Source organism: Ascaphus truei, chromosome 10 (genome assembly GCF_040206685.1).
Source record: "Ascaphus truei isolate aAscTru1 chromosome 10, aAscTru1.hap1, whole genome shotgun sequence".
Classification (NCBI taxonomy): Eukaryota; Metazoa; Chordata; class Amphibia; order Anura; family Ascaphidae; genus Ascaphus; species Ascaphus truei.
The window spans coordinates 29,885,508-29,912,052 of NC_134492.1; the positions used below are offsets into that span (position 1 = coordinate 29,885,508).

General features: G+C 39.4%; 1 protein-coding gene across 5 annotated transcripts; it reads left to right on the top strand.

Annotated features, from left to right (window-relative positions):
• On the top strand, positions 1 to 24,833 carry MTF2 (metal response element binding transcription factor 2). 5 transcript variants are annotated; one of them, XM_075616414.1, is made up of 15 exons: positions 5 to 432; positions 4,854 to 5,052; positions 5,761 to 5,842; positions 6,436 to 6,531; positions 9,466 to 9,566; positions 12,388 to 12,536; positions 13,925 to 14,020; positions 14,410 to 14,478; positions 15,388 to 15,511; positions 16,635 to 16,702; positions 18,164 to 18,352; positions 18,782 to 18,884; positions 20,058 to 20,116; positions 20,193 to 20,288; positions 22,313 to 24,833. In XM_075616414.1, exons 1-15 carry the CDS (start codon positions 428 to 430, stop codon positions 22,668 to 22,670), a joined length of 1,794 nt encoding a protein of 597 aa, XP_075472529.1. In that variant the 5' UTR covers positions 5 to 427; the 3' UTR covers positions 22,671 to 24,833. The 5 variants fall into 5 exon arrangements, with proteins under 5 accessions (XP_075472532.1, XP_075472529.1, XP_075472531.1 ...); XM_075616415.1 differs by having other exon boundaries at positions 9 to 432; positions 18,164 to 18,334; XM_075616417.1 differs by lacking the exon at positions 20,193 to 20,288 and having other exon boundaries at positions 1 to 432.
• Positions 24,834 to 26,545: the final 1,712 nt, after the last annotated feature.

A 26,545-nucleotide genomic window follows, 5' to 3' on the forward strand; every position in this document is an offset into this window, starting at 1 on the left:
GCTGCCCAGACTACCCGCCCACCCGGAGATTTCAGGGTAATACTCCTTCTTTTTCTTTGTTTTATCTGAAAATACCCCCTCCTAGTGCCCCATTCAAAGATGGCCGCCGAGCATCTCACAGCCCATCACCTGATCAGCGCCGCACGTTGTCATCAGTTCCCTGTACAAGCCGCATCCGGCCGTTGCTGAGAGCTGCTGTACGTATCCCTCCCCACAATGCAGCGCGCGCGGGAAACCAAAATGGCGAAGGACTCTAACCGAACTGGGCCGTTTGCACGTTCTGTGTAAAGTTTTGGATCCACTTCTCGCCCTCTCACCAGCTGCGGACACGGTCCCGAGCAGCGGCAGTAAGAGGAGTTTCTGGCGCTGTCTCCTGGGGGGCGGTTAATTTGTTTTATGAGGCGCTCCGCATCACTGCAGTGACCGAATGAGGTGAGCGCTGTGCCGGTGCCAGGGAGCTATGGCCGGGGCTTCCCTCGGGTGCTCGTGTTAATTATCTCTGCAACCCGTTCCTTGTCTTGTCTTTGTGTACATATGGGGGAGGGGCGCGCATTGTACCGGTGCTCGGCTCACACAAAGGGAATATTAATGAAGGTGAGCACAAAGGGAACCGACACTGACGTACAAGAAGGCCTGAGCCGGCCTGTCTGCAGTCCCCACAGTGAGGGGTTCGCCATGCCACACAGGGAAATAAATATGTAGATATATGGATATGCAGGTATTCATATCACATACTTATAATGTTATGATGTAGACCGAGGCCTTGTAGTCCAACATATTCCGTTAATGTATTGCACTGTTCTTTTACTGTAACATGTGTTTTTTTTTTTTTTTTTATAACTGTGCACAGGACATACTTGGAAACGAGAGGTTAAACTCAATGTATTACTTCCTGGTAAAACATTTTAATACATAAAATGTAAATGGTCAAACTGTTTAGTCCATGACTAATAAAAGAAATAATGTTACAATCAAATGAAGTTTGAGCTGGTGTTCACTTGTTTTATTTTATAACAAACTAGCTGATATACCTGACGTTGCCCAGGATTAAAATCTCCCCCCCCCCCCCTGCGCAGCTCTGGTCTCCCCCCCCCCCCCCCTGCACAGCTCTGGTCTCCCCCCCCCCCCCCTGCGCAGCTCTGGTCTCCCCCCCCCCCCCCCCTGCGCAGCTCTGGTCCCCCCCCCTGCGCAGCTCTGGTCCCCCCCCATCCGCGCAGCTCTGGTTCCCCCCCCCCATCCGCGCAGCTCTGGTTCCCCCCCCCCATCCGCGCAGCTCTGGTTCCCCCCCCCCCCCATCCGCGCGGCTCTGGCCCCCCCCCCCCATCCGCGCGGCTCTGGTCCGTCACCCCCATCCGCGCGGCTCTGGTCCGTCACCCCCATCCGCGCGGCTCTGGTCCGTCACCCCCATCCGCGCGGCTCTGGTCCGTCACCCCCATCCGCGCGGCTCTGGTCCGTCACCCCCATCCGCGCGGCTCTGGTCCGTCACCCCCATCCGCGCGGCTCTGGTCCGTCACCCCCATCCGCGCGGCTCTGGTCCGTCACCCCCATCCGCGCGGATCTGGTCCGTCACCCCCATCCGCGCAGCTCTGATCTCCCGTTCTCCCCCCCCCCCCCCCCCCCCTTCCAAACATTTGTGGAAGAACACAGAGAAAAATATGGTTTTCATTCCTGTTTTTGCTTATAGCTACACATTAATAAGACAAACGGCCATGTAATTGCTAGTCAGTGGTTACCATTTATCAGTGAACTCTACCATGAGGTTGCTTTTCTTGTTTATAAATGTTTTTGTTTTAGGTTAATTTACAAACTAGCGCTTATGGATTTGTAATGTTTAATGCTAAAAAAAATCTAGCTTTTGATGCATACGGCTAGTGGCGAATCGCTCTTGTGACTGGTGGTGTATCAATGAATTTGAGGGATTATTCACCAAGGTCTGTTGCAGATTAATGTACCCAATATGGCATTAACCATCACTGATGGTTAACGCAGAATCAAGTAAGATAGCCCATAATGGACCTCAGTTAAAAGCCCCATAGGTAACGGTTGACCTTAAAAATTGCTGCATAATTTTAAAATGAAGGTCTCTTGTGTAATTGCACTGTTTTTTTTTTTTTTTCTTCTTAATAGTATTTGATATTTTGTCAGGGGTCTGAGAACCCTCCACCCAATGCTTGTTAGATGTTTTCAAACACTTCTAAGCAAAAACATTTTACAAGTTAAAATTGACCATTTCTTTTTCTACCCAGGACGAAAAGGGCAAGTAATTATAAACCAAATCTAGAATAATCAAATGCTTGTATCACATGCTGCACACATTATGTTAAGCATTTCCGATTTCTTACAGCCCAACACTCATTTTTGCTTGATTTCTCACATTCTAGAACTTCTCCAAATGTGACAAGTTGCCATAAAACATTGGCTCCACCCTCCCATTAAAAGGTTTTTGGGAAACAATCAAATTATCCGCTAAAATAATTAAATTGTACTTTTCTTTAGTCCATTGGTCACACATAGTGAGTATTAGGGGTGCACGCAAGGACAGGCAAAGTGGGCATACATTGCACTTTGTAATCTGTGTGCTGGTAAGAGGAAACTTCTGTTCTTGGAATTCAGGAAACCGTCCAAAACACCTTGGCTGTAGGACCTATTTCTGAGAATCTTGAGTGCTGTGTGTGGTGTGTATATACTGCATTTGAGATGTGCAACAGTAGTCTAATGTACGCACCGCTTGCTCCATTTTCTCAACACCTACTCCTAGACCCTCTACAATTTGGCTTCTGCACTGCTCACTCCACTGAAACAGCCCTCACTAAAATAACTAATGACCTCCATGCTGCCAAAGAAAGAGGTCACTACACTCTGCTCATATTACTCAACCTCTGCAGCGTTTGATACTGTGGACCACCCTCTTCTCCTTCACATTCTCCATACTCTTGGTATTCGTAACAAAGCTTTATCTGGATCTCCTCTTACCTCTCCCATTGTACTTTCAGCATCTCTTTTGCCAACACCTCCTCCATCGATCTCTCTGTGGGGATAGCCCAGGGCTTAATCCTGGGACCTCTTCTTTTTTTCTCTTTACACACACTCTAGGTGACCTAATCACATCTCTTGGGTTCCATTATCACCTCCATGCTGATGACACGTTTACTTTTCAACCCCTGACCTTACACCTGTTGTACAGACTAAAGTTTCTTAATGTCTCTCTGCTATATCATCCTGGATGGCCCTCTGCCGACTTAAACTTAACATGGCAAAAACCAAGCTCCTCATACTTCCTCCCAAACCTGGCCCTACTACCTCTGTCCACATTACTGTTGGAAGTACTACCATTCACCCAGTAGCCCAAGCACGCTGCCTAGAGGTCACACAACTCCTCTCGCCTTTTGAATGTGAGAAAGGAATGTAACTAAAACCGGTCGTTTTCTACTCTGCAGTATTATAAAGATACGCTCTTTTCTCTGTTGCTTGACTGCAAAAGCTCTGACACAGACCCTCATTCTCTCCCATCTCGACTACTGTAACTTCCTGTCTCCTACCTGTCTCCCCTACAGTCTATCCTAAATGCAGGTGCCAAAATCACTTTACTCTTTCCTAAATCTCTCGGCGTCTCCCCTGCTGAAATCCCTCTCCTGGCTTCCTATCAAATCATGCATCACGCAATCAATTCTCCTCCACCACTTTTAAAGCTTTACACTCTTCTGCCCCTCCTTACATGTCAGCCCTAATTTCTCACTATACACCATCCTGACTCTTGCGTTCTACGCAAGGATGTCTTCTCTCTACCTCTTTTTGTATCTAAAGCCCTCTCCTGCCTTAAACCTTTCTCACTGACTGCCCCACACCTCTGGAATGCCATTCCTCTCAATATCTGACAAGCACCCTCTCTATCCACCTTTAAGACCCAACTCAAAACACACCTGCTTAACCAATTAGATTGTAAGCTCTTCGGACCAGGGACTCCTTTCTTTGTCTGAAGCACTTCTCCCCTTTGTTTTTTATATTTATCAATATGATTGTCACGTGTGAAGCGCTATGTTCATTACAGGTGTTATATAAATAGGCATACATACGTATGTACTCCACAAGTGTTGTAAAACCAGTATTTCAGCTATTGGTTGCCACATTACTCTTCCTAGATATTTGCCTTTTAGTAAAGTTTGGAAATTTGAGTCAAATGTGTTCATTTTTTGAGCTACATGAGTAATTCAACCTACCCTAGCATTTCACTTTACCTTATATTTTACAACATAATTAGAGCTTGGAACCAGATCAAAGGGAAATGAAAACTACCAATAGTTTCACCTTAACTGCCTTTACAGGGAAACTCTGATTTTCCATCCTTGGAACACTTTATGGAGTGAAAAAAAGAACTCATGTTTGTCAAAAATAAAACTAGTTTCTTCAACAACTCGGACAAGCTTAGGGACAAACTTTGGCACTTTTTAGCAAGCCAGACCGTCTCGTCTGACAAAAAGATATTTTGGATGGATCACCCGTGGCGTGCTGCGTGGTATTTTGTTATCAATGTTAGCTTTTTAACATACGTGATTACACATATGCTAATAGACTTAAAATTCAAAAGTTTCTTCTCTGCATTTTTAGGAAGACTGTCAAGATATTGTTGATATTCAAGATCTTGTAAATAGCTGAAACACAATTTTTCCTCATTGCACAGAGAAATGCCATACAACAAAGTACACAGAGCTTACCTATCTCCTGTTCAGAGGACTACATTTGCAAAATAACTCTCTTGTATCAAATGCAAGCCTTCTCTCGAGGCTTGCAAAGTTTTATAGGTGATTGTTTTCTTTGTCCATTTTTAATGTTCGTTTTTAAAATTGTTTCCTTAGAGACGCAACAGTTGTGGGCAATTCACTGGTCCTTAAAAGATCCCCTTTCCATCGACCTCCAAAGGCTTTTGAGTCCTTGACCAAGCTGTCTGCACGGCATGGACAGAAACCCAAGAGACCTATGTGTAAATTTGAAGAAGGTCAAGATGTCCTAGCTAGATGGTCAGATGGATTGTTTTATCTTGGAACTATCAAAAAGGTAACCTGTCCTCAGTTACTGTCACTTATACCTGTGTATAAGGGTATTGTCATCTCTTTGCACAAATCCAATTTAGAAGTGGTCACAAAAGCTGCCCCCTTTCTCCCTGTTATATTTCAAACGTGTTTTTTTAAGTTAACGTTGCATTATATTTAAAATGTCAAGAAAATTGCAAACACTCATTCTGTGTTTGCAATGTAAATGTAGCTAAAATCAGATATTTTTTTCCCTACCTGCTGTAGGGAAACATTAGCGGAAAGTAGTAGCTCATGATAAACTGATGATGTCTTGTCAATTGTATTATACTTATAGGGATCTCTAATGTGGAAGAAGCCTGTGATACCAGTTTTCAGATCCTGAAAGCCATTTATTTAATTTCATATTGAAACACTGGCTAGGCTCCTATTACTTAGGTGGTTAAACATTTAACTCATTCCAAACGAAGCCTGCAACTCTCGAGTGAATGGGGAAGCAATGTGATGGGGTGTATGCCTAAACAGGCCTGACCTTGGGTTTTTTTTTTAAAGGTTTGTAGCTAAGAGACCACTCCAAGTGCAGCCCAGCCATCAATGGAGAGCTGCAGCGATGGATAAAGTAGACATAGCAGACTAATTTTAGTCTCCCCTAAAATCGTTTAAGGCAAAAAGTGCAGTAAACCCTACAGTGCTGAATGGGTTTCTCATAACTGACTGCTTGTTTCTATTGCAGATACATAAATTTAGGCAGAGCTGCTTTATCTTATTTGAAGACAGCTCAAAATCGTGGGTACTCTGGAAGGACATACAGACGGGTAAGGATTAAAAAGCCAGTATGTGTGTGTGCTTTAAAATCTAGGTATACAGATAGTAGCAGACATTACCGCTACCGCAATGTGTTGAGTTAACGCTTGCTCATTAGTTAGCAGTAGTGTTACTGAAAACTATAGTTAAGAAGGTGACAAATTGGTTATTTAGCTTGTTTTGTGTTAGCGGGTGTAATAACATCTGCTACATCTCTCTTGTTCAAAAAGTGATAGTTGCTTGTGCTGACTATTGCTGTTTGTTGTCTTATTTACAAAGTATGTTTACCAGGAGTTCTGATACATACATTTTTAATACATAAATATTTAAGTCGTTTTGTCAACGGATTGTCCTCGTCTGAATTAACTAGCTTTGTTTCTCTTCCACTAGTTTGTTAGTTTGCTCATTAAAATGCATATGTGTCACTTTATTCTCTGTAATGCCTGTAACACTTGAGCTCAAGGCTCTAAACATCATAGTTTCATAACGTTTACTGTTGAAAACTCTAGGCTCAAGGACGCCTGTTTTAGGGAGAAAGTAAAATGCATATTACCAAAACCTGGTTTTGTGTTAAATTTACCATTATAATAATTTATCTTTGCAGGAGCCACTGAATGTGGGGAAATGGTTTGTAAAATATGCGAGGAAGAATATTCTGACACACCAAATGAAATAGTTATTTGTGACAAGTGTGGACAAGGTAGGTCTGACCTCCCACTGATTGATTTTAATTTGCTATTTGTTTGAGGAGTGGGGCATTGGAATAAACTCATAATTATTAGCCTGAATTATTTTCATGCTTGTGTCCAAACATTGCTTTCCAGTGCTTTACAGAACAATGGAAGCCTTTATTAGAATATCAACCATGACTGTGTTCAATGTGCATTATCTTTTATTTGTATGGCGCCAACTTGTTCCAGGGTGCTGTACATTGTGGGGGGGGGGGGGGGGCAATAACATTGTATGACTAGAGTAATTATATGCTGAGGCAAATGGGAGGATGTCCCTGCGTTAAGGCGCTTACAATCTAGGAGGGTAGTAGTGGAGACACGAGGATTGTACATATTGTTTGACTGTTCACAGTCAGAAAGAGGAATAGTCAGCTAAAAGTAGAATTTGTCAAATTTAAATCAGTCAAGCATTCAAACTTGGCTCACATACATTTTGTAAACCACGTAACTGTGTAATTGACTTAAAATTAAAGCAGCTATGCTGGTCTGTTAGTTTTGTGAAGTCACGTGGTAAGGATGTTGTGCTTCAGGTTGTTAAAATGACATGAATGTTCTCCATTTGGAGCATAAATTGGTCTCTGGATAAAGATGACAGGGTTTTCTGCTTTATAATAAGTTCTGTTTGCAGCTCCTTCGTGACCCGTTTGGCAAATCTTTTATGTATAGATATTATTAAAAAATAGATGCTCTGGTTGGGTGTTTGAGCTGGGAGTAAATACTAAAGTAATAATTTTCAGGTGTATGGGCCAGGATTTGACTGCTTAGCTATTTGACAGCCAGATATATATATATCTATATATATATATCTCTATATATATATATATCTATATATCTATATATATCTCTCTATCCCGGGCGAGTGGATTTAACCCCGTCAACCACTGTATGTATATATATATATATATGTATGTATATATATATATGTATGTATATATATATGTGTGTGTATATGTATATATATATATATAGCTATATATATAGCTATATATATAGCTATATATATATATATATAGCTATATATATAGCTATATATATATATATAGCTATATATATATATATATATATATAGCTATATATATAGCTATATATATAGCTATATATATAGCTATATATATAGCTATATATATATATATATACATATACACACACATATATATATACATACATATATATATACATACATATATATATGTATGTATATATATATGTGTGTGTATATGTATATATATATATATAGCTATATATATATATATATATAGCTATATATATATATATAGCTATATATATATAGCTATATATAGCTATATATATATATATATATATATAGCTATATATAGCTATATATATATATATATATATATAGCTATATATATATATATATATAGCTATATATATATATATAGCTATATATATATATATATAGCTATATATATATAGCTATATATATATATAGCTATATCTATATATCTATATCTATATATATCTATATCTATATATATCTATATCTATATATATCTATATCTATATATAGCTATATCTATATATAGCTATATCTATATATAGCTATATCTATATATAGCTATATCTATATATAGCTATATCTATATATAGCTATATCTATATATAGCTATATCTATATATATAGCTATATCTATAGATATAGCTATATCTATATATAGCTATATCTATATATATAGCTAATGCTACTAATATAAAACAGTGACAATATGAGTAACAGTGATTAACATAATAAACTTTAAACTTAAAGTAGGGGCTGCCTAGGCAAAATAGGGTAACACAGACCAATAAAACAATGAATACAAAGAACCGGCGCCTCCAAGGTGATAATGAATAAATCTGACCAAATATAAAGTCCAATATGGATGGCAAGCAATCCTGAGGGGAATCTTCAATGGAGTCTCATGGAAGGACAAACAAACATATAGAACAAAGACAAAAAAGAAAGATCATACTGCAACTCAAATAACAAAACAAAAAACTGAAAAGATTGACAAAAGGAGAATTACAAATTTAATATGCAATCAGGCATGCCCCTGATGAAGTGACTTCTGTCACGAAACACGTAGGGTGGTTTATTGGCTCTTGACCCTTATCATCCATTCTCTTTGAATGGTGTCCTTATCAGACACTGCCTCCTAGCTCTCCGAGCTCTATTTCCTGTCCAGGCTCTCCCCCTGCTCTCGCGCTGTTCTGTGACGTCACCGGCACACCACGTGACCAGTGGGTCTGTGTGTGCGGCGTCGGTGATTCTCCCAGCAGCGTGGAGTTGCGGTTCTACCTTGTGGCACCTCTCACCAACCTTGTGGGTCTGCGTGTGTGGCAGCAGTGGTCGTCCCGCCAGTGTGGAGCCTTGGAGGTCGTGCTGTTCCACTCTTTTGCAGAGGTTCCTGGTCTGATTTCAAGGACAGCTTTTCTATGGGCTTTAACATTTCAGCCTTGCTGTAAGTAGGATTCTAATTTTACTCCTACCGGATGATATAGCTTTACTAGCGTCTTTAGCCCAACGGACATTTGTTGTTTTATTATTTTTTATTTAATTGCATATTAAATTTGTAATTATCCTTTTGTCAATCTTTTCAGTGTTTTGTTTTTAGTTTTTTGTTTTGTTATTTGAGTTGCACTATGATCTTTCTTTTTTGTCTTTTTTGTCTTTGTTCTATATGTTTGTTTGTCCTTCCATGAGACTCCATTGAAGATTCCCCCCAGGATTGCTTGCCATCCATATTGGACTTTATATTTGGTCAGATTTATTCATTTTCACCTTGGAGGCGCCGGTTCTTTGTATACACATTTGGGACTGCTTCAAATAAAGACTTTGATAAACTAAACTAGCAGACCAGGTCCTAAAAATAACTTGTGAATAAGGCACTTCTATTGTTTAGGTTATCATCAGCTTTGCCACACTCCAAAGATTGACCCTAGCGTGATTGATTCTGATGAGAAATGGCTTTGTCGGCAGTGTGTGTTTGCAACTACAACAAAGGTATGTATGTCCTATCTGTTGACCATATCAGATGGCGACCAATTAATTTTTGAAGCATCTTTTGTACATCCGTTGTATGTTTTGCACATGCACAGCTCCAGGTGAATTCCAGGGTAACCCTGCATACATGGATAGCTTGGTGCTTGCTCAAACTAAAGTGTGTGTGTGTGTGTGTGTGTGTGTGTGTGTGTGTGTGTGTGTGTGTGTGTGTGTATAAATAAACCAATTGCAAACATTATGGTGTGAAATATTGTTTTATTTTGTAGTTGTAAACAGACTACAAATGGTATTTTTTGTTTTTAAGTGATAGTTTGTAAATATGGCACACTGGGCTTTGACTCGGGACTACATTGTAGAGGAGATTGAAAGGCAGATGTCCATAGAGTTCAACCTATGCTAAATTTAGACAGATACTTATCCTATATTTGTATTTACAGTATATTGATCCAAAGAAATGCAAAAAAAATAAAATAAAAAAAAACTAGTGAAACATTATCCGATTATGCATTATAAAAGGGAAAAAAAATCCTTCCTGACTTCAATAATGGCAATCTGTTTCTCACTGGATCAACATCCTTCCCATGTCTTCTTAGTTGCTATAACCCTGTATACCTTTTCCTTTCTAAAGATGTCCAACTTTTTCTTTGAAGATATGTATTGTATCTGCCATCAGTCTCCATGGGTAATGAATTCCACATTGTAGCTGCCCTTACTGTAAAAGAACCCTCTCCTTTGTTGCTTGCGAAATCTCCATTCCTCCGTCCTTTAGGAGACGGCCCCATGTACTTTGTATTGCTCTTCGGATGAATCGTTTTTGAATGTTTGTATTGACACGAATGTATTTGTATATAGATATATCTTCTTGGACACTTTTTTTATTTTTATTATAAATGTAAACAAATCTAATTTAGCTAGCCTTTCCTCATCAGATTGGCCATTCCCTTTATTAATTTGGAGTCTCTTCTCTGTCCTTCTAGTTCTCTAATGTCTTTTTTGTATGAGCTGGTGCTCTAAACTGTAATCCATATTCACGTTGTGGTCTGACAAGGATTTATTAATGTTTAATGCTATGTAAGATCTTATTTGCCTTTGCAGCTTCTGTCTGACATTGGGCACTATTTCTAAACCTGCCGTCTACAAGCACTCATAAATCCTTCGTCCATGATTGACCTAATTTTGCTCAATTTAATTTGTAAGCATCCTGTTTATTCTTGTTTCCCAAATGCATAGCCTTACATTTATCTGTATTAAACCTCATCTGCCATTTACCTGCCCAAGTTTCCAGTTTCTCCAAGTCCTTCTGGAGAACAATTACATCCTGCTCTGATTGTACTACCTTACACAATTTAGTGTCTTCAGCAATGATGGGGATTTTGCTCTCTATGCCAACCTCAAGGTCATTAATAAACAAGATAGAAAGCAGGGGTCCCAGCACCGATCCTTGAGGTACTCCACTTCCAACTTTAGCCCAACCTGAATAGGTTCTACTTTGACAACTGTCTATGCTTCAACCAATTTTCAATCCAGGTACAAACATTTTTACCGAGACCAATTTCCTTTATTTTGTACACTAACCTTGTGTGGCACCATATCAAAAGACTTTGCAAAATCTAAGTAGACCACATCAAGAGCATGTGGGCTAGGGATGACATAATCCCTACATAAACAAGGCACTTCACTGAAAAGGGTTTTCCGCCAATTCCAAAGAAAATGCAAAGGTTGATTAGATTTCTTTGAGGAGTCTAGTTACGTCAAGTCTACATTTTTGTGCGCTCAGTGAGAATTCCCCCCTTTTAAGCTTCTCATGCCTCCAATATTGATGTAATTACTCTTTCTTTACGGTCCCTGAAAGCTGTTATTTGGGATGCATTGCCTGTATATATCTCTATCATCTGTGCATGGACTGTCTCGCTCCTAGAACTAATGGCTTTGCTGTCTTATTACACACAAATAAAAAAAGAAAAAACAGTTACTCTTACAATATTTTGGAAATATTGCACAAAATATGCAGTTACTTGTTCAGTTTATAACAAATACCTGCTTGTACAAATGTATTGCGTTTCAGACGTATTTTCTCCTGCTTACGTTACCATAAGCAGACGAGGGGGAAAAAACTGGACCTCTTAATGCCCTGTCTATTTATTTTACATATGCTGGCCAGGATATCTAAAGATATGATCGTTGAGCTTACTTTCTCTCTTCCTCCCATGTAACTCTGTTATTGGCTGTAAAGACTCAATTAAAGCTTGATGCTGTTTGAGAAAGGAGTAACCAGATTGAAAATGTATACTCAGTTTATAATAAACTCTTCACTGCTAAAAGGGCCTGCAAATCAATTCCAAGCAATAAGTTAATAACCAGTTTGATTATGCAGTTGTTGGTGCTGGACTGGTGAAATGGCAGTACTGGCTGTGATGCACACTAGCTTCAAAACAGATCAGATGGATCTAGTCGTTTATTGCAGCCAATAGAAAATAAGCTGGTTTGTTAATTCGGACCATGCCAAGGAAACAAATTGCAGATACATCTGCAATTCAATAGAATTGATTTTTGTTTGGTCTTGCACACAATGCCATTTTAAACACCGGCTTCAAATTACTGTCGCCCACATCACCATAGCACACAAGTTCATAATACCAAGTTTTAATACCAGAATAACCTGTCTCATGTTTAGGTATGATTTGGGAAATTGGAGGCATTGAACACACATCTTCCCCCATAATGTATGCAAATAACTGTAAAACTACTTGGATTGTTTTAAGTTAATGAAGCCCACCACGTGTGCATGAATAATGCAATATATAATGTGCTTCATTTTTAGAGAGGAGGGGCGTTGAAAAAAGGACCCAACGCCAAAGCACTGCAAGTCATGAAGCAGACTCTGCCGTACAATATACAAGACCTAGTATGGGATATAGGTCATAAAACCAATGTGCAACAATGTTACTGCTACTGCGGAGGCCCTGGCGAGTGAGTACAATGCATTTGTAATAAACACTAGTCCGCTTTGGAGACCCCCAGGTTCCTGAGATTTACTGTTATCCGTTCTGTACTATGAGAAAATACTTGTAGCATTAAAAAAAAAACAATTTGAAGTCATTTTTAATGTTTCTAATGTAGGAAACATTTTGAAAGTGACAGCCCTTTCCGATAGGCTCTGGCTCTTGAGCCCCGCCCTCTCTCAGTGCATCAATTGTATCTAGTAACTGCTTAGTCACATAATATTGCTGGACTACATTGCCCACAATGCTGGGCAAGAACTGCATTAAATTACCAGAGCAAGCGATCCATTACAGGAGAACGGATCGATCTGCAACTTAGCTAATCACTTGTCAGTGTGCAGATTGTATTGATGCACATATTGAATGGGGAGGAAAAAAAAAAAAATATATATATATATATATATATATATAAATAAAATATATATATATCTATATATAAAATATATATATATATCTATCTCTGTCCAATAGGAAGCCACAACCAATGTTGTTGCAGCTCACTATTGACCTGGGATCTGGCAGCCGGTTTCCAATGAGTGAGATTTAAACCCAGTAACTATCTCGGGCACCAGGGGATCCTTGGAGCTGCATGTATGTGGCATTTAGGTCACCCTGTTAAAAAAATAAAATAAAAAAATAATGGTGGAACTGCTCCTTTTCAATCTCCCAACTCGTAAGGCATTTTCTGTAATAGTTTGAAAAGGTTTAACTTCAGGTAAATACTTTTTACATGATGTACACCTCAATATGGCCACAGATTGAACATCCTTTTTTAACAAGACAGGAAGAGTTCATCCAGGAATAATGCCCTCATTTAAAAAATAAAATACATTTCTCTTGAACTGTGTGGCTATTTGGGCAGAGGATGGCTGCAGCTCTATGTGGAAACTGCATGTTGCGCAAAGCCAATGAATGGAACTGCTGCGTTAAATACTGAAAGTTGTTGTTGTAGTTTTTGTGTTTAGTAAACAAGAATTACTGTATTTTACAGAGCTCCGTTGAAGCTGCACATTCTAGTCTATATACACACTACAAATTGCCTTTATTCACAGCTGAAAGGCTTAGCCAGAGACTTAATACAATTATGGTAATGTCTTTGATTCCAGGAACTATTGAGTGAGGTAAAAGAAAAAGTAACTTATTGGGCAGATTCATCAAGCGGCGTTTTGGGTAACCATACACCCGACTGGGCCTCTGATCGAGCCACTTGTGCTAAAGCTGGGATATCCTGAAGACCTGCGGGGGGGGCTTGAGAACTGGAGTTGAGCACCCCTGTCTTCACACAGTGGCACATGATGAAACTGGTGGTTTGTTTAGCTTTGCTTCCATTGTAATATTTATTTCCATATGTTTCAGCTGGTACTTGAAGATGCTTCAATGCTGCAAATGTAAGCAGTGGTTTCATGAGGCCTGTGTGCAATGCTTGCAAAAACCTATGCTTTTTGGTGACAGGTGAGAAATATGAATGTATTTATCAGCTGAGAATTCTACTATTAGTAATTTAACACTATTAATCATATCCAGCAATGAAGATATTGAACCATAATTTAAATGTGCATTATGTGATGCAAGGCAGACTTTAAAGTACATTAGTATACTGTTTATTTATTTATTTTTGTTATCTTTTGGACACTGCTTTTGAATTTATTTTTAATGTGATTACATAGTTGGGTTACAGTTTCATTTAATCATAACAAACCATACTGTAAAGTTATTAGACTGTCCGTGTTCCCACAGCGTTATTTTACCCTTTTGGATTAATAATGCCATATTTGTTTTAAATCTTTCATTTGAAGATTACATAGAGTTCAGCCTATCTGTTACTACATTTTCCTCAACAGATTTTATACATTTATTTGTTCAGTCTGCAATTCTGGACCAGAATACCTCAAACGTCTATCTTTACGGTGGTAAGTTCAGATTTGATGAACAGATAAAAGATTTCAGTTTCACTGCACTTGAAGTGGCACTTCATTTTGTCCTATTGTATTTTACATTTTATTCATAAATCTGGCAGCATTTTTGCTGCAGCTTAAACGGAGTACAAATCAACCAAGGGATGCTTTCCAGAGCAGTACTCCATGTTTTCTTTAAATGTGTAAAAAAGTTCTGTTTAATAAAAACTAGTACAGCTTTGAGAATGGAGGTATCCATAAACTATTCACCTATACTGTGCCCACCCCCATCTCCCCAAATCTCCCCTGCCTCCACCCCTATGATCTGTCACCCTTTCCCCACATACCACAGTCTCCCACTGTACCACATACCATTTGTCACCTTGTTTCTTTTTGAACTTAGTTTAATACTTGGTTTTGTCAAGTAATCCAATACGAATATGACCATAAGGAGGCTGTTTTATCGTGTTGATATGACGAGGTTAATAAATGTAACTTGGAAGCTGGCCATGTAATAGAATTTCTACGAGCAACCAGTTTATAACCGTTGCCAGAACCTGACAAATACATGAGCAGATTGAAATGAACACATCTGAACAGTGGTCAGGGTTGCTAAGCAAGTGGTGACAGATCATGACCATATGAATCGCTTGTTATGGCTAGTGGGATAGTTACAGCTGTAATAACCACAAGGACACACTTTAACATTTGTGCATCCTTCATAATAAAACGTGGGGCCATAATTAAGCACTTGGCATAGCTTTTAATGTTTTGTGTCCGAATGCGAGTTAATTATTCATTGATGTAAAGCATTTGGTCATCTAAAGTGTCAATATTGAGAACTGTTCTAATAACGTGTTTGATTAACATGGCATGCTATAAAAACAAAAACAAGATGCATTTGTGTTTTTGTTTGAATCCTAGGGTAGACATAGCACACCTTTGCCTATACAATCTAAGTGTTATTCATAAGAAGAAGTACTTTGATTCAGAACTTGAACTTATCACATATATAAATGATAATTGGGATCGGTTACATCCTGGAGAGGTAGGTGCTTGAAGTAATTTACATACATTTTTGCTGCTGAACACTCGCACACCAATACTGCAGCTTATTATTGACCCCCAAGGCAGGGGTTCTCAACTCCAGTCCTCAAGCACCCCACCCCCACCCCCCACCCCACAACAGGTCCGTTTTTCAGGATATCCCTGTTTCAGTACATGTTGAGCCACCTGTGCTGAAGCAGGGATGTCCTGTTGTGGAGGGTCTTGAGGACTGTAGTTGAGAACCCTTGCCTTGGGGATAGTGAGCATGACAGGCTAACTCTTGTGAGTTCTACATATAGTGTGTATAAATATTTTATATTGCAATAATGCTTCATGCATAATCGATGAAGGCCTCGTTTAAAAAATGACCGTTGTAAAGCCATTTTATGCTAGCAATAAAACACTTAATAAATAACCACAATGGCATACATATTACTTGGTAATACATATTACTTCTAAATACTGTTTGAAATTTTTTTTTTATACCACAGCAGTTTAAGGTATGTCAAGTAAACAGTAAAGTAAACACCTATACACATACAATCATCGGATTGGATTAATTTAGAGAATATGAAAGTACTTGCAGTATTGTTCAAGCAGAGAAGGATTAGTCCTGTTGCTCACAGACAACTAAAGGTTTTTTATAAGGTGTAGTCTCATGTAATTGGTCCAAAAACAGTGTGTGTGGGGGGGGGGGGATGTGACTGCTTTTTATCTATGTGGAAATTAATCATGTGTTCGTAGGGCCTCTCAATGGGGGAGTGATCGTCCATGAAGTGTTTTCATTACCCTTAGCCTACCCTGTCCTTGTCCTTCAATAAAGTTAAGGGGAGTGGGGCCTTTTGTGCAAACGCTGTAACCTCCGACAAAGGAGTAGAGCGGAAATCAACCCTCTCCCAAATCGGCACTCAATGTTCACAAGCAAACTTAAAAAAAAAAAGTCACAGCCATAGTACTTTCCCCCTAGGAGGGTTTTGCCCTTTGAGTGAATACTTGTGAACGTTTGCTAATGAAGGGCTGGCGCCACTGACCTTTCTGTAGAAAGCAGTTTGTATAGTGGTGCAATGTTTTGTTTTCTTTAAAAAAAAAAAAAAAAAAAAATTTGATTTTGAAATTTCTTACAGCTGACAGATACCCCCAGATCAGAAAGATATGAACATATTCTGGATGCATTAAATGAAAACAAGACCATGTAAGTTAATTTAAAAACATTTTTTTTTTTTACAATTTGAGTATTTCAAGAAAACAAGTTGACTTCAATGGGTTATTTGGACTGTAAACGGGCGCTTCGGCGTATATATAATTTACCCCATAATGCTTACATTTCCTTAACTTAGACATGGTGTAGGTCTTTACAGAAAAATAGTACTCCTTGGCGCTGGTCTTCACTCCTCTGTGCTCAGTGTAGTGTGTGTATATAATGAAATATAAAGAAAAATGGTGTATAGTATCATACAGTGAAAAGCAACAACAATACCGTCAATTCAATTCTCAAATACAGATGGATGCCAAATGGTAATTTGCATTTATTGTTGGGAATACCATATAAGAGAGAAACCGTTGATGCTATTGTTTAAGGAGCACCCTTTGCGTGAGGGGTTTGAGCTGTAACCTTAACGCCTCTCGGCATGCAGTGCACACTATTACACAGTTTTTACTAACATTTGAACACACAATGTAACATGGGATGGGGGGGGCTCTACTCTTGTCAGTTTTCAATTTCCTTATACTTTTGTTTTGACTGCTGTAATTCTTTATGGTGATGATAAATAGGGCAAACTTTAGGTTAGATGAGCTGTGCTAATCTAATTGTTGAATAGCATTTTGTTTAAATCATCCTAGAGCATAAAAAAAAGTTTTTTCTATGGGGAAGAGTCTTGCAGAGCTTAATTGCACGGCTTTCATCATTGTTTGCTGGCAATTAAAAAAAACTATTCTGGCTGCCACGGTCATCCAGTAGAAAGCTGTAACCTGTTCCTTCATATCCCATCATAGCCACCACAGTATGACCTGATGTTCATATTTTATCCATGAGATTTACAGGTTAAGGTCTTGGGGATGGTGGAGCTGAAATGATTTTAATTCTGTTCTAGCCGTTTAGACCAGAGTTTTTTTGGGGGCGAGGGGGTTGCAGAGGCCCTGCACTCTTCCCCAAGGCATTTAAATTAAATGCCGGGGGACAGCACGAGGCCAATGCAACGTCACTTACTGTGACAGTCATCTTCTGCGACGTGGCGCCATGGCAAAGCGGCGTCACATGACCCCGCGGCTTCATTCGACGTGAAAAAGACAAATCTGTTGGTGTGTAAAACTAAAAACATTGCGCTATACATTGTCCTTGTGTAAACTAGATCTGTGTACAATTACTATGTCTAAATGGCAGTAAACCGGTGTTGAATTGCCGAGGGCTGGCTATTAATATGGGCTGCTTGCATTCCTGTGCAGTGAAAACCACCACTGCAGTTCTCAGACTTTGGACAAGGTGTAAGCATCCCATAGTAATAGCCAGCCTTCTGTAATTCAACACAGGCTTACTGTTGGGTATCTGATCATGCTTGGGCTCTGCATATTTACTGTTTTAATGTAAACCCTTAGTAAATGTTCCTTTAATACTGTATGATGTGAATGACACTAAATTGGCTTAATCCCATAGGTTTATGTCTGGAAAAGAAATTAAGAAAAAGAAGCATTTGTTTGGCCTCAGAATTAGAGTTCCTCCTGTACCCCCTAATGCTGCCATAAAAATGGAGAAAGAAGAAAGCACCTCTCATGAGTTCAAGATTAAAGGCAGGAAATCGTCAAAGCTGCTTCTACCTGTTACAAAGTATGCAAAATCACTGTCGTAAGCATGAGTAGTTTATTTTCCCATGGTTTACTGAAGACCTGTTTGTTTTAATTGCTTCTGCCCTGTCCTCCTTTATTCCTGTAATGGGGAAAGCAAAGGATGCATGGGTTTCAATGCCCACTCACTTTTAGTCCCCATAACTGATATTAAGTCAGGGATAGCCAACTTCAGTCAAGAGCTACCAACAGGTCAGGTTTTCAGGATATCCCTGCTTCAGCACAGGTGGCTGTAAAAGATTGAGCCACCTGTGCTGAAGCAGGGATATCCTGAAAACCTGACTTGTTGGTAGCCATTGAGGACTGGATTTGCCATCCCTGTATTAAATTAATTATTTGCGTTTTGTGTTACTTGGTCTCTGCCATGAAAGCATTCATTCCTTCAGTATCTCGATTTGTATGTCCCATTTAGTTCATTTTTATCTTTTAGAGAGATGAACGGTGAAGTGAAAAAGAGGAAACCTGTAGGTCGGCCTCCAGGGTCACACAGAAGAAAAATTCTCCAGAACCAGATGTGTGAGAGACAGACTTTAGTAAGTGTAAACGTTGCAAGTGAAAACTTGCAATACGTTGCAAGCTATTGAGAGCAATTTATACCAGCAACCTGCTCCATAAATGTTCTCTACATTTTGCTGCTGTTTTAGCTCGTAAATGAATACGTTGCATTTTGGGGGGATCAGTTGCTGAAACTCTGCCTCCTAGGGAAGTTAGTGTTTTGTTGCCGCTCATACATTGAGACATTCTGTGTAACTGATCCCAGTGGAATAAGCGGGTGAAAATTTGATGGTTCTCTCTCTTTGGTAGGCACGATGTTCCTGGGCTTCCCTAAAAGGGATTCCTGCAATTTTCAGGTTATTTGAAAACTGTACCAAATATCGAATTTACAATGCATCTGATCTGACGCGCTAGTAGAGAGGGTTGGGGTTCCTTACAATGCATCTGATCTTAGACACGCTATAATTATAGGGTTCCTTAACCAAAAAAAGTTGCCTCTGAAAGGGGCGTCCATGCCTCTAATTTATGGATTTTAAATGTTTTTTTTTTTTTTTTCTTCTTCTTATCAAAAACTGACTTGGATGAAATAGGTGGTTTAATCTTTCTTTTTTTTTATTTAAATTTTTTTTTTAATTAGGTATATGGCCGTCTTTGGCTGTAACAGCCATTAACATACTAAGATGGTGTTTCATATTGGTGTATATCTGCTTGGCATAGAACAGGGGGTTTTCAACCCAGGTTCCATGGAAATCTCCAGGGCTTCCCTGCGACTAAATCTGATAATGTGACACTTTATGCTTCAAGGCCTAATAACTTTATGTTGACATGTTTTCATTTAATTTAAAAAAATGTTGACATGTATACCAATATTCTAAAGCTATATATAATGTAGAAAGCTGTCCCTTTATTTAGAAAATAAGCCTACTGCAGCAATAGTATTTTGTACATGCTTTGGATGAATGAGTTGTGGTGCCAGGAAGTCACCTTTTTTTAATTATTTTTGGAGACGTTTCCTGGAGTTTTCATACATTTGTGTAGAAGAAACTGTATGCGCGTGGCAGCCTTGGCCAAAAGATAAGATTTTGTCTTGCGGCGCATTGGCCACCCCTCCCTAGACATCTCTTGGAAACCGGTTGTCCCTGGAGTCCTCGGCTAATCATTTTTTCCTTTTTAAAACAACTCACATTGAATTTTTGGTATTGTCTTTATAGAACATGGAAACTGATCCAGTATTGGAGAGTGCAATGTTCGATTTGCCGGAACAAAAAGGGTAAGATGCAACCTGTGACTTTATTATTGTAGTCTTCTTGTTCGCCTTTAACCTCTGACCTGTTTTTGTTGATCAGAAAAGCAGATATCGCCAGTTTGCCATCCAGTAATTCTGATCTAGAGTCCAGTGGTGCTGCCAGTACAAAAGAAGCTACCTCAACCAGCATTTCTAGGTACTAATTGCCATACTGTTAATGCAAAGATCAAATGCATTTCAGCTTGACACTTTGGTCTACAGATTTCTGAACAGAACGGATCTATTGATCAATGCTTATGCACATTGTCGGAATTGTTAAAATCGGTCCTGTTTTTCTTCCATGTGGACTTGATTCCTCTTAACATGGCTGTTAAAATGCACCTTTATAAAGCCTAATGCAGGCATTGTATTACATCAGTATATTGGTATGTATAAATGACTGACCGCTCCAGTGTTATGATTTCATTCCTTCTCTTGGTCTTGCATGGCTCTAAATGCAGATCATATGATACATCATACTTTTGTAATATGCTGCTGATTACAGGCATTTTAAACAAGAGAGGATATTAATTTTCACACAAATATAATTGTGTACTGTGCCAAGTCTTTGAGGTTTATTCAATAGTGTGAGTGCACCTTTGCACTTTATTGAATAAGCCACTGAGTCTTTGTATTCACAGTAGGTGTGTATAGTCATGTGTTAAAGCTTTTATTACTATGCATGTGTGTTTGCTTTAGCAATGTCTTCACTTTATCTACCTCAGTCAACAGATGCACAATATAACCATCTACAACTACATAAACTGGAAATACACGTACAGAAGAACTGCAATATAGCAATTAAGTGCATCTGCTGCAGTATATGAAGTGCTAATCATTTTTTTAAATTCAATATGTGCATTAATACAATCTGCACACTGACGAGTGATTAGCTAAGTTGCCGATCGATCTGTTTTCCTGTGATCGATCGGTGAAGATGCGGCTCAGGGGTTCAATAAATTGCTGTCCGTGCAGCAGAAGAGTACCCAAGATGCAAAGTTTTGTGTGGAAGATCATGCGACTAGAAAGTCACTAGATACAATTGGTGCACTGATAGAGGACAGGGCTCAAAAAAAAGTGCCAGAAGGGGATGTGACTTTGTAAATGGTTGTTATAGAAACAAAAATGCTTGTTACATTAGAATACAAAACTTAAAGAGAAGAACCCCTATGATGAGCACTCAGCGGCTGGTGAACTGATCCTGATGACCTAGGAGCCTGGAATAAGGTAAGTAATTAAGGCTAATATGTACTGATGAATAATTTAAAACAAAATATTAGGAGAAATCCTCAATTAAAATATAAATGTGGATAAACCTCTTAAGTGAGGTGACCCTAAGCAAAAAGGCGAAAATTAAAAAGGAGATGGGGATATGGAAAAAAGGGATAAACCGTCAGCTATGTTTCAGGTCAGCCACGCTACTATATATAACAGATTATAACATCTCTTAGGCTCCTGTGCTCACCAGCGATTTCTGTCACCAATTAACCATTTACTACCTCTGGCAGGTGAAGTTATTTTGAGAGTACCTATTGCCTTCAATAGGACTGTTTATCCCTTTTTTCCATATCCCCATCTCCTTTTTAATTTTCGCCTTTTTGCTTAGGGTCACCTCACTTAGAGGTTTATCCACACATTTATATTTTAATTGAGGATTTCTCCTAATATTTTGTTTTAAATTATTCATCAGTACATATTGGCCTTAATTAATTACCTTATTCCAGGCTCCTTGGTCATCAGGATCAGTTAAGTGCTCTCATCATAGGGGTTCTTCTCTTTAAGTTTTAGTTCAGCTATTTCCCCTGATTGCAGCACCTGTGTCTAGGCAGTAGCGAGGGTCCCTTTTCCCCCCTCCCCCCTACCTTGGTTACATTAGAATACATAAAAAATGTATTTAAAAATAGTTTTAAAAGAAAGTGTTCTAGTACAGAACTGATTTCTTTAAAAAAACAAAAACAAAAAAACCTAGGAAGGATTTTGCTTGAACTGCAGCTTTAACAAGGTTTGTAATCTCTTGCATTGGCTTGTGTGTGTGTGTGTGTGTGTGTGTGTGTGTGTGTGTGTGTGTGTGTGTGTGTGTCGCAGCTTGGCTTTTTTTAAATTCATTTTTGGGGGCGGAGGGGGCTTATCGGTTAAGTTATTGGATCATCATTGCCTTTCGTGTGTCCCTTTCCCTTTAAGTTTGCAGTCAGACTTGAGAAGAGTGACACGTACGGGAAAGTCCTGGTCTGCTACAATACCACCACAAAAGAGGAGAGGCCGCCATCCACGGAAAGCTCTACAGGCTCACAACTCGGACATTACCCAGAACGATGAAGGCAAGGAAGATTTGCAGCTTGCTGGACTCGATGCAGATATTGTTAAAAACTTAAATGATCACGAATTACAGCTTCATCATCTGAAGAATTCCATCACTAGTTATTTTGGTGCTGCGGGCAGAATAGCCTGCGGGGAAAAATACCGTGTATTGGCACGTAGAGTAACGCTTGACGGAAAGGTGCAGTATCTTGTAGAGTGGGAAGGAGCGACTGCCTCCTGACCACTGTTCTGAACACCATTTTTACCCAGGTTTCCTTAAGAGAAGTAACTTATTGTACTGTTCTTAATCCTTTTGCTGCCAAAGTCTCTGAAATGCATTGTTCATCTATGCATTGCAGGCCCTCTGCAAGTGAAAGAGTTAAGGAATGTAAATGACAAATGGCCTTTTGTAGAGAAGTACATGCGTACTGTTAACAATGACCATGTTGTAGAAATGCCCTTATTATAGAAGGGATTTCTTTGGTTGGCTCGGAATAATGGCCTATTTTTAATGCATTTGTGACACTGATTTTCAGAGGGAACATTGCTTTTAACCAAATATCTGCAATAGTGCACATTTCTGAGAATGTGATGTGGTTTACAGTATTTCTAATCAAACGTTATGTTAATGTATTTATCTAATGTGGATTTAATGTTTAGTAAATGCTGTTAAGATGTCATTAAGCAGCAGTGCCATTGGCTTTGCAACTTTAATATCCCTCATGATGAACCCTGTACATCGTGAGCTGGCCTCCCAGGTGCCCTTATGACGTACAGGGTATGTCGGGCTGTTTGCTAGGTTTCTAGGGCGAGATCTTGTTCACTACTTCATTGGAGTGGTGAACACGATTGGGACGTAAGTGGATCCCCACCCACTATCGTTCACATCACTGGGGACCAGTTGCGATTAGCTGTCCTGGACGACTTTCTCCAGGGAGCGAAAGGCTAGTGAAACTGAATGCATACTGTTGGTGGCCAATTTAGATAACGAGTGGAAAGTCTGCAATTTCTGGACCTGTAGTTATGGGTTTCTTTTTAAGATGCCTTTAAATGACACATTGGACAACTGCTGGAGGGAAAAAATGGTTACATCAACGTTGTAGAGCATGTCACTTCTGCCTTAACGGAATAGTGGGCAGCACTTGTTGATTGGCGCGTCAGTGGCACTATACAACAAGACACTTCAAACCTGGCAATGCAATTTCCTGTAGTTATCGGCGGTGGGAGATGCAAACAATTAAATCTAATGCTGCCCATTCAGATTGGGTGGGCAACCGTGTAATTTTGGTAGTCTGATGATTGGCTACTTCGGTGCCTTTTAGCTCTCTTTTGATTGACTCCTGCATATGACCAGGTTGCACAGTGGGGGTGCCTTGCTATAGTTTCACCTACTCTGCCTATTAGCAGGTGTTGGCTGGGAAGCTGGCACTGGTGCTTTAAACAATGTATCTGAGAAATATTAACCTTGTAAATTGCCTCTACGTAGATAGTTGATGGTTTTTTTTTTTTTGGTGATCTATGCAATAATTTACTTTAACACACAACTTGACCGATCAGTTACAATATAATGCAAAGACTTGCATGAACAGCGGCAGTATTTACACAATTCTCCACCGGCTTCTTTGGTGCTATTACTTGCCCAATACTAGGATTAATGTCATGGTGACTGTTGGCAGCGTCATCTGGCAGATTAGCTTCTGTAAAGCTTTTGCATTATTTGGTGATAAAGTCTGCTTCGTCCCTGTTTTAACTCTTACAGAAAGAGTTGGTGCTGATTTATAAAATTAGGATGGTTTAGTACACGGGGGGCCAACTCCAGTCCTCAAGGGCCACTAATAGGTCAGGTTTTCAGAACATCCCTGCTTTAGCACAAGTGGCTCAGTTGACTGAGCCACCTGTGCTGAAGCAGGGAGGTTCTGAAAACCTGACCTGTTGGTGGCCCTTGAGGATTGGAGTTGGCCACCCCTGATTTTAGTATATCAATTTAAAATGTCTTGTGGGATGCTATTCAGCAGTATTTTGTGCCTTTATTCTGGCCATATGCCTCAAACTGTGTATGTGAATGTATATAGTTTGTCACTGCTGAGTAGTCATTCATTCAACACATTTCTACTTGAAAGGGTGTAAAAGTTTTACCCTTTAAGTTAACTGTTTATCTTGTAAAAATGTTTGTTTCTACATAACAAATATTTGTAAAATTTTGTACAGTCCGTTCTTATGTCCAATTTTTGACCCAAAATGTTAATGATTTTTTTAAATGACAAATTCCACAGATTATAGAACAGATCAATGCATCATATTTAAGACGCAGTAAAAATGCTACCTTCAATAGACCGCTTTCCTGTTTTTTTTTTTTTTTTATTATTTGAAAGTAAATGATTAAATTGCTTTAGAGTGGAAACAACTTGGAATGGTTATTTGTTGCTTGTGTTGGCTTTTTCTTATGTTAAGTTAATTAGTAGTTGGCTACTTTGCCTGTTGGTGTACGGGGTGTGGTCTTCTTTGCTTGATAATACATTTGCGATCAGTGTAGTGTACTAATACAAAACTGCACAACAGAAACCCATGCCCCCATTTGTATAACATTTGAGATCCTGGCTGGACATGTTTTCGGTTGCTAAGGAGTTCTTGCAAGCTCTGCGTCTTTAAATGCTACAGTAGTTTATTAAACCCCACCTATTTAAACCACTAGCAAAACATTAATACATAATTTACCAATAAGCTGTTTTTAGTTGCTCACCTAATTTGTATTAAAGTTCTATCACTTAACTGGACAACTATTTCACTGTATATGTAACATTTGAATATTTCTTTTGCCGCACCTGCTCTGATAGTCCTGCACTGGTCATTATCAGAAATCGTCTGACCCACCCTAATAAAGCAGAACGTACCGTGGCTTTGGGAGGAGTTTATAAATTGTTTTTTTTTTTATATATATATAAAGGTTGGCAGTGAACACTTTTAAAATGACTGGAAATAAACAGAAAATGTGTAGTGCGATTAATTACCATCAGTGAGTCAATAAAAAGGAAGAATACCATTAGTAAAGTGTGTTAAACAGTTTAGTAATTATATACACTCATACACAACAGAATAGGCTACATTAATCAAGGTGCACAAAGGGTGAAATGTATAAAAAGTTAAAACATTGGAAACGCATAGGAAAAGAACGAACACTTGCTGTCACAAATGTTAAAAATAAATAAATCTTTCATAGGAGACAAGGAGTGTTAAGTGGGAAGAGCTGCAACAAATGTCTCATGTGGTGAGAGCTGCAAAAATAATCAAACATAAAATCAATAAATTGAACAAAATATCAAATGTTTGGTCTCTGGATAATCTACTGGTCTCTTTAGAATCAGAGATTGCTGATCTGAAGAGGCAACTTGCAATATTGAGGGACATTTGCAATCTTGAGAGGGAATTAGAGCTCACTGAGCAGGCCCTTGCTTCGACTAGTGGTGCAGATGGTGGCGCTTTTACTGAGGAGCAGGTAGGTAGCTTAGTTGCTGTTAGTGAGGAGCAGGTAGGTAGCTGGGTGACAGTTAGAAGGGGAAGCAGGGGCAATAGGGAGAGGCAGGTCGTTTCTGAGCTGACACATCCCAATAGATTTGCCATGTTGAGTGAAGATATTGGGAATGTTTGGGCAGAAATGGCAAGGCTGGGGGAGACTAATTCCTCTAGCAGCCAGGGGAATAGTTCCTCCAGCACAGTGGGGACTCAGGATGCTCAGATGCAAAGAAAGATTGTGGTGGTAGGGGACTCCATTATTAGGAAGGTAGATAGGGCAATCTCTTGCCGTGCCCGCATGAACCGAACAGTTTGTTGTCTCCCAGGTGCTCGGGTTCGGCACATTGCGGATTTGGTAGACAGATTGTTGGGGGGGGGGGGGGGGCTGGGATTGACCCGGCGGTCTTGGTACATGTTGGCACCAATGACAAAGTTAGAGAAAGATGGAGGGTCTTAAAAAATGATTACAGGGATCTATGCCAAAAGCTTAAGGCAAGGACCTCCAAGGTAGTATTTTCTGAAATACTACCAGTGCCATGCACTACCGCAGGGAGACAGTCAGAGATCAGGGAGGTTAATGCATGGCTAAGAAAGTGGTGTAGGAAG

Excerpts from the sequence above, each read along its gene's own strand:
- MTF2 (XM_075616414.1), top strand. Across the intron at positions 6,532-9,465 it reads TTGTGACAAGTGTGGACAAG|GTTATCATCAGCTTTGCCAC; the intron begins GTAGGTCTGACC and ends TCTATTGTTTAG. Across the intron at positions 15,512-16,634 it reads ATCGGTTACATCCTGGAGAG|CTGACAGATACCCCCAGATC; the intron begins GTAGGTGCTTGA and ends AATTTCTTACAG.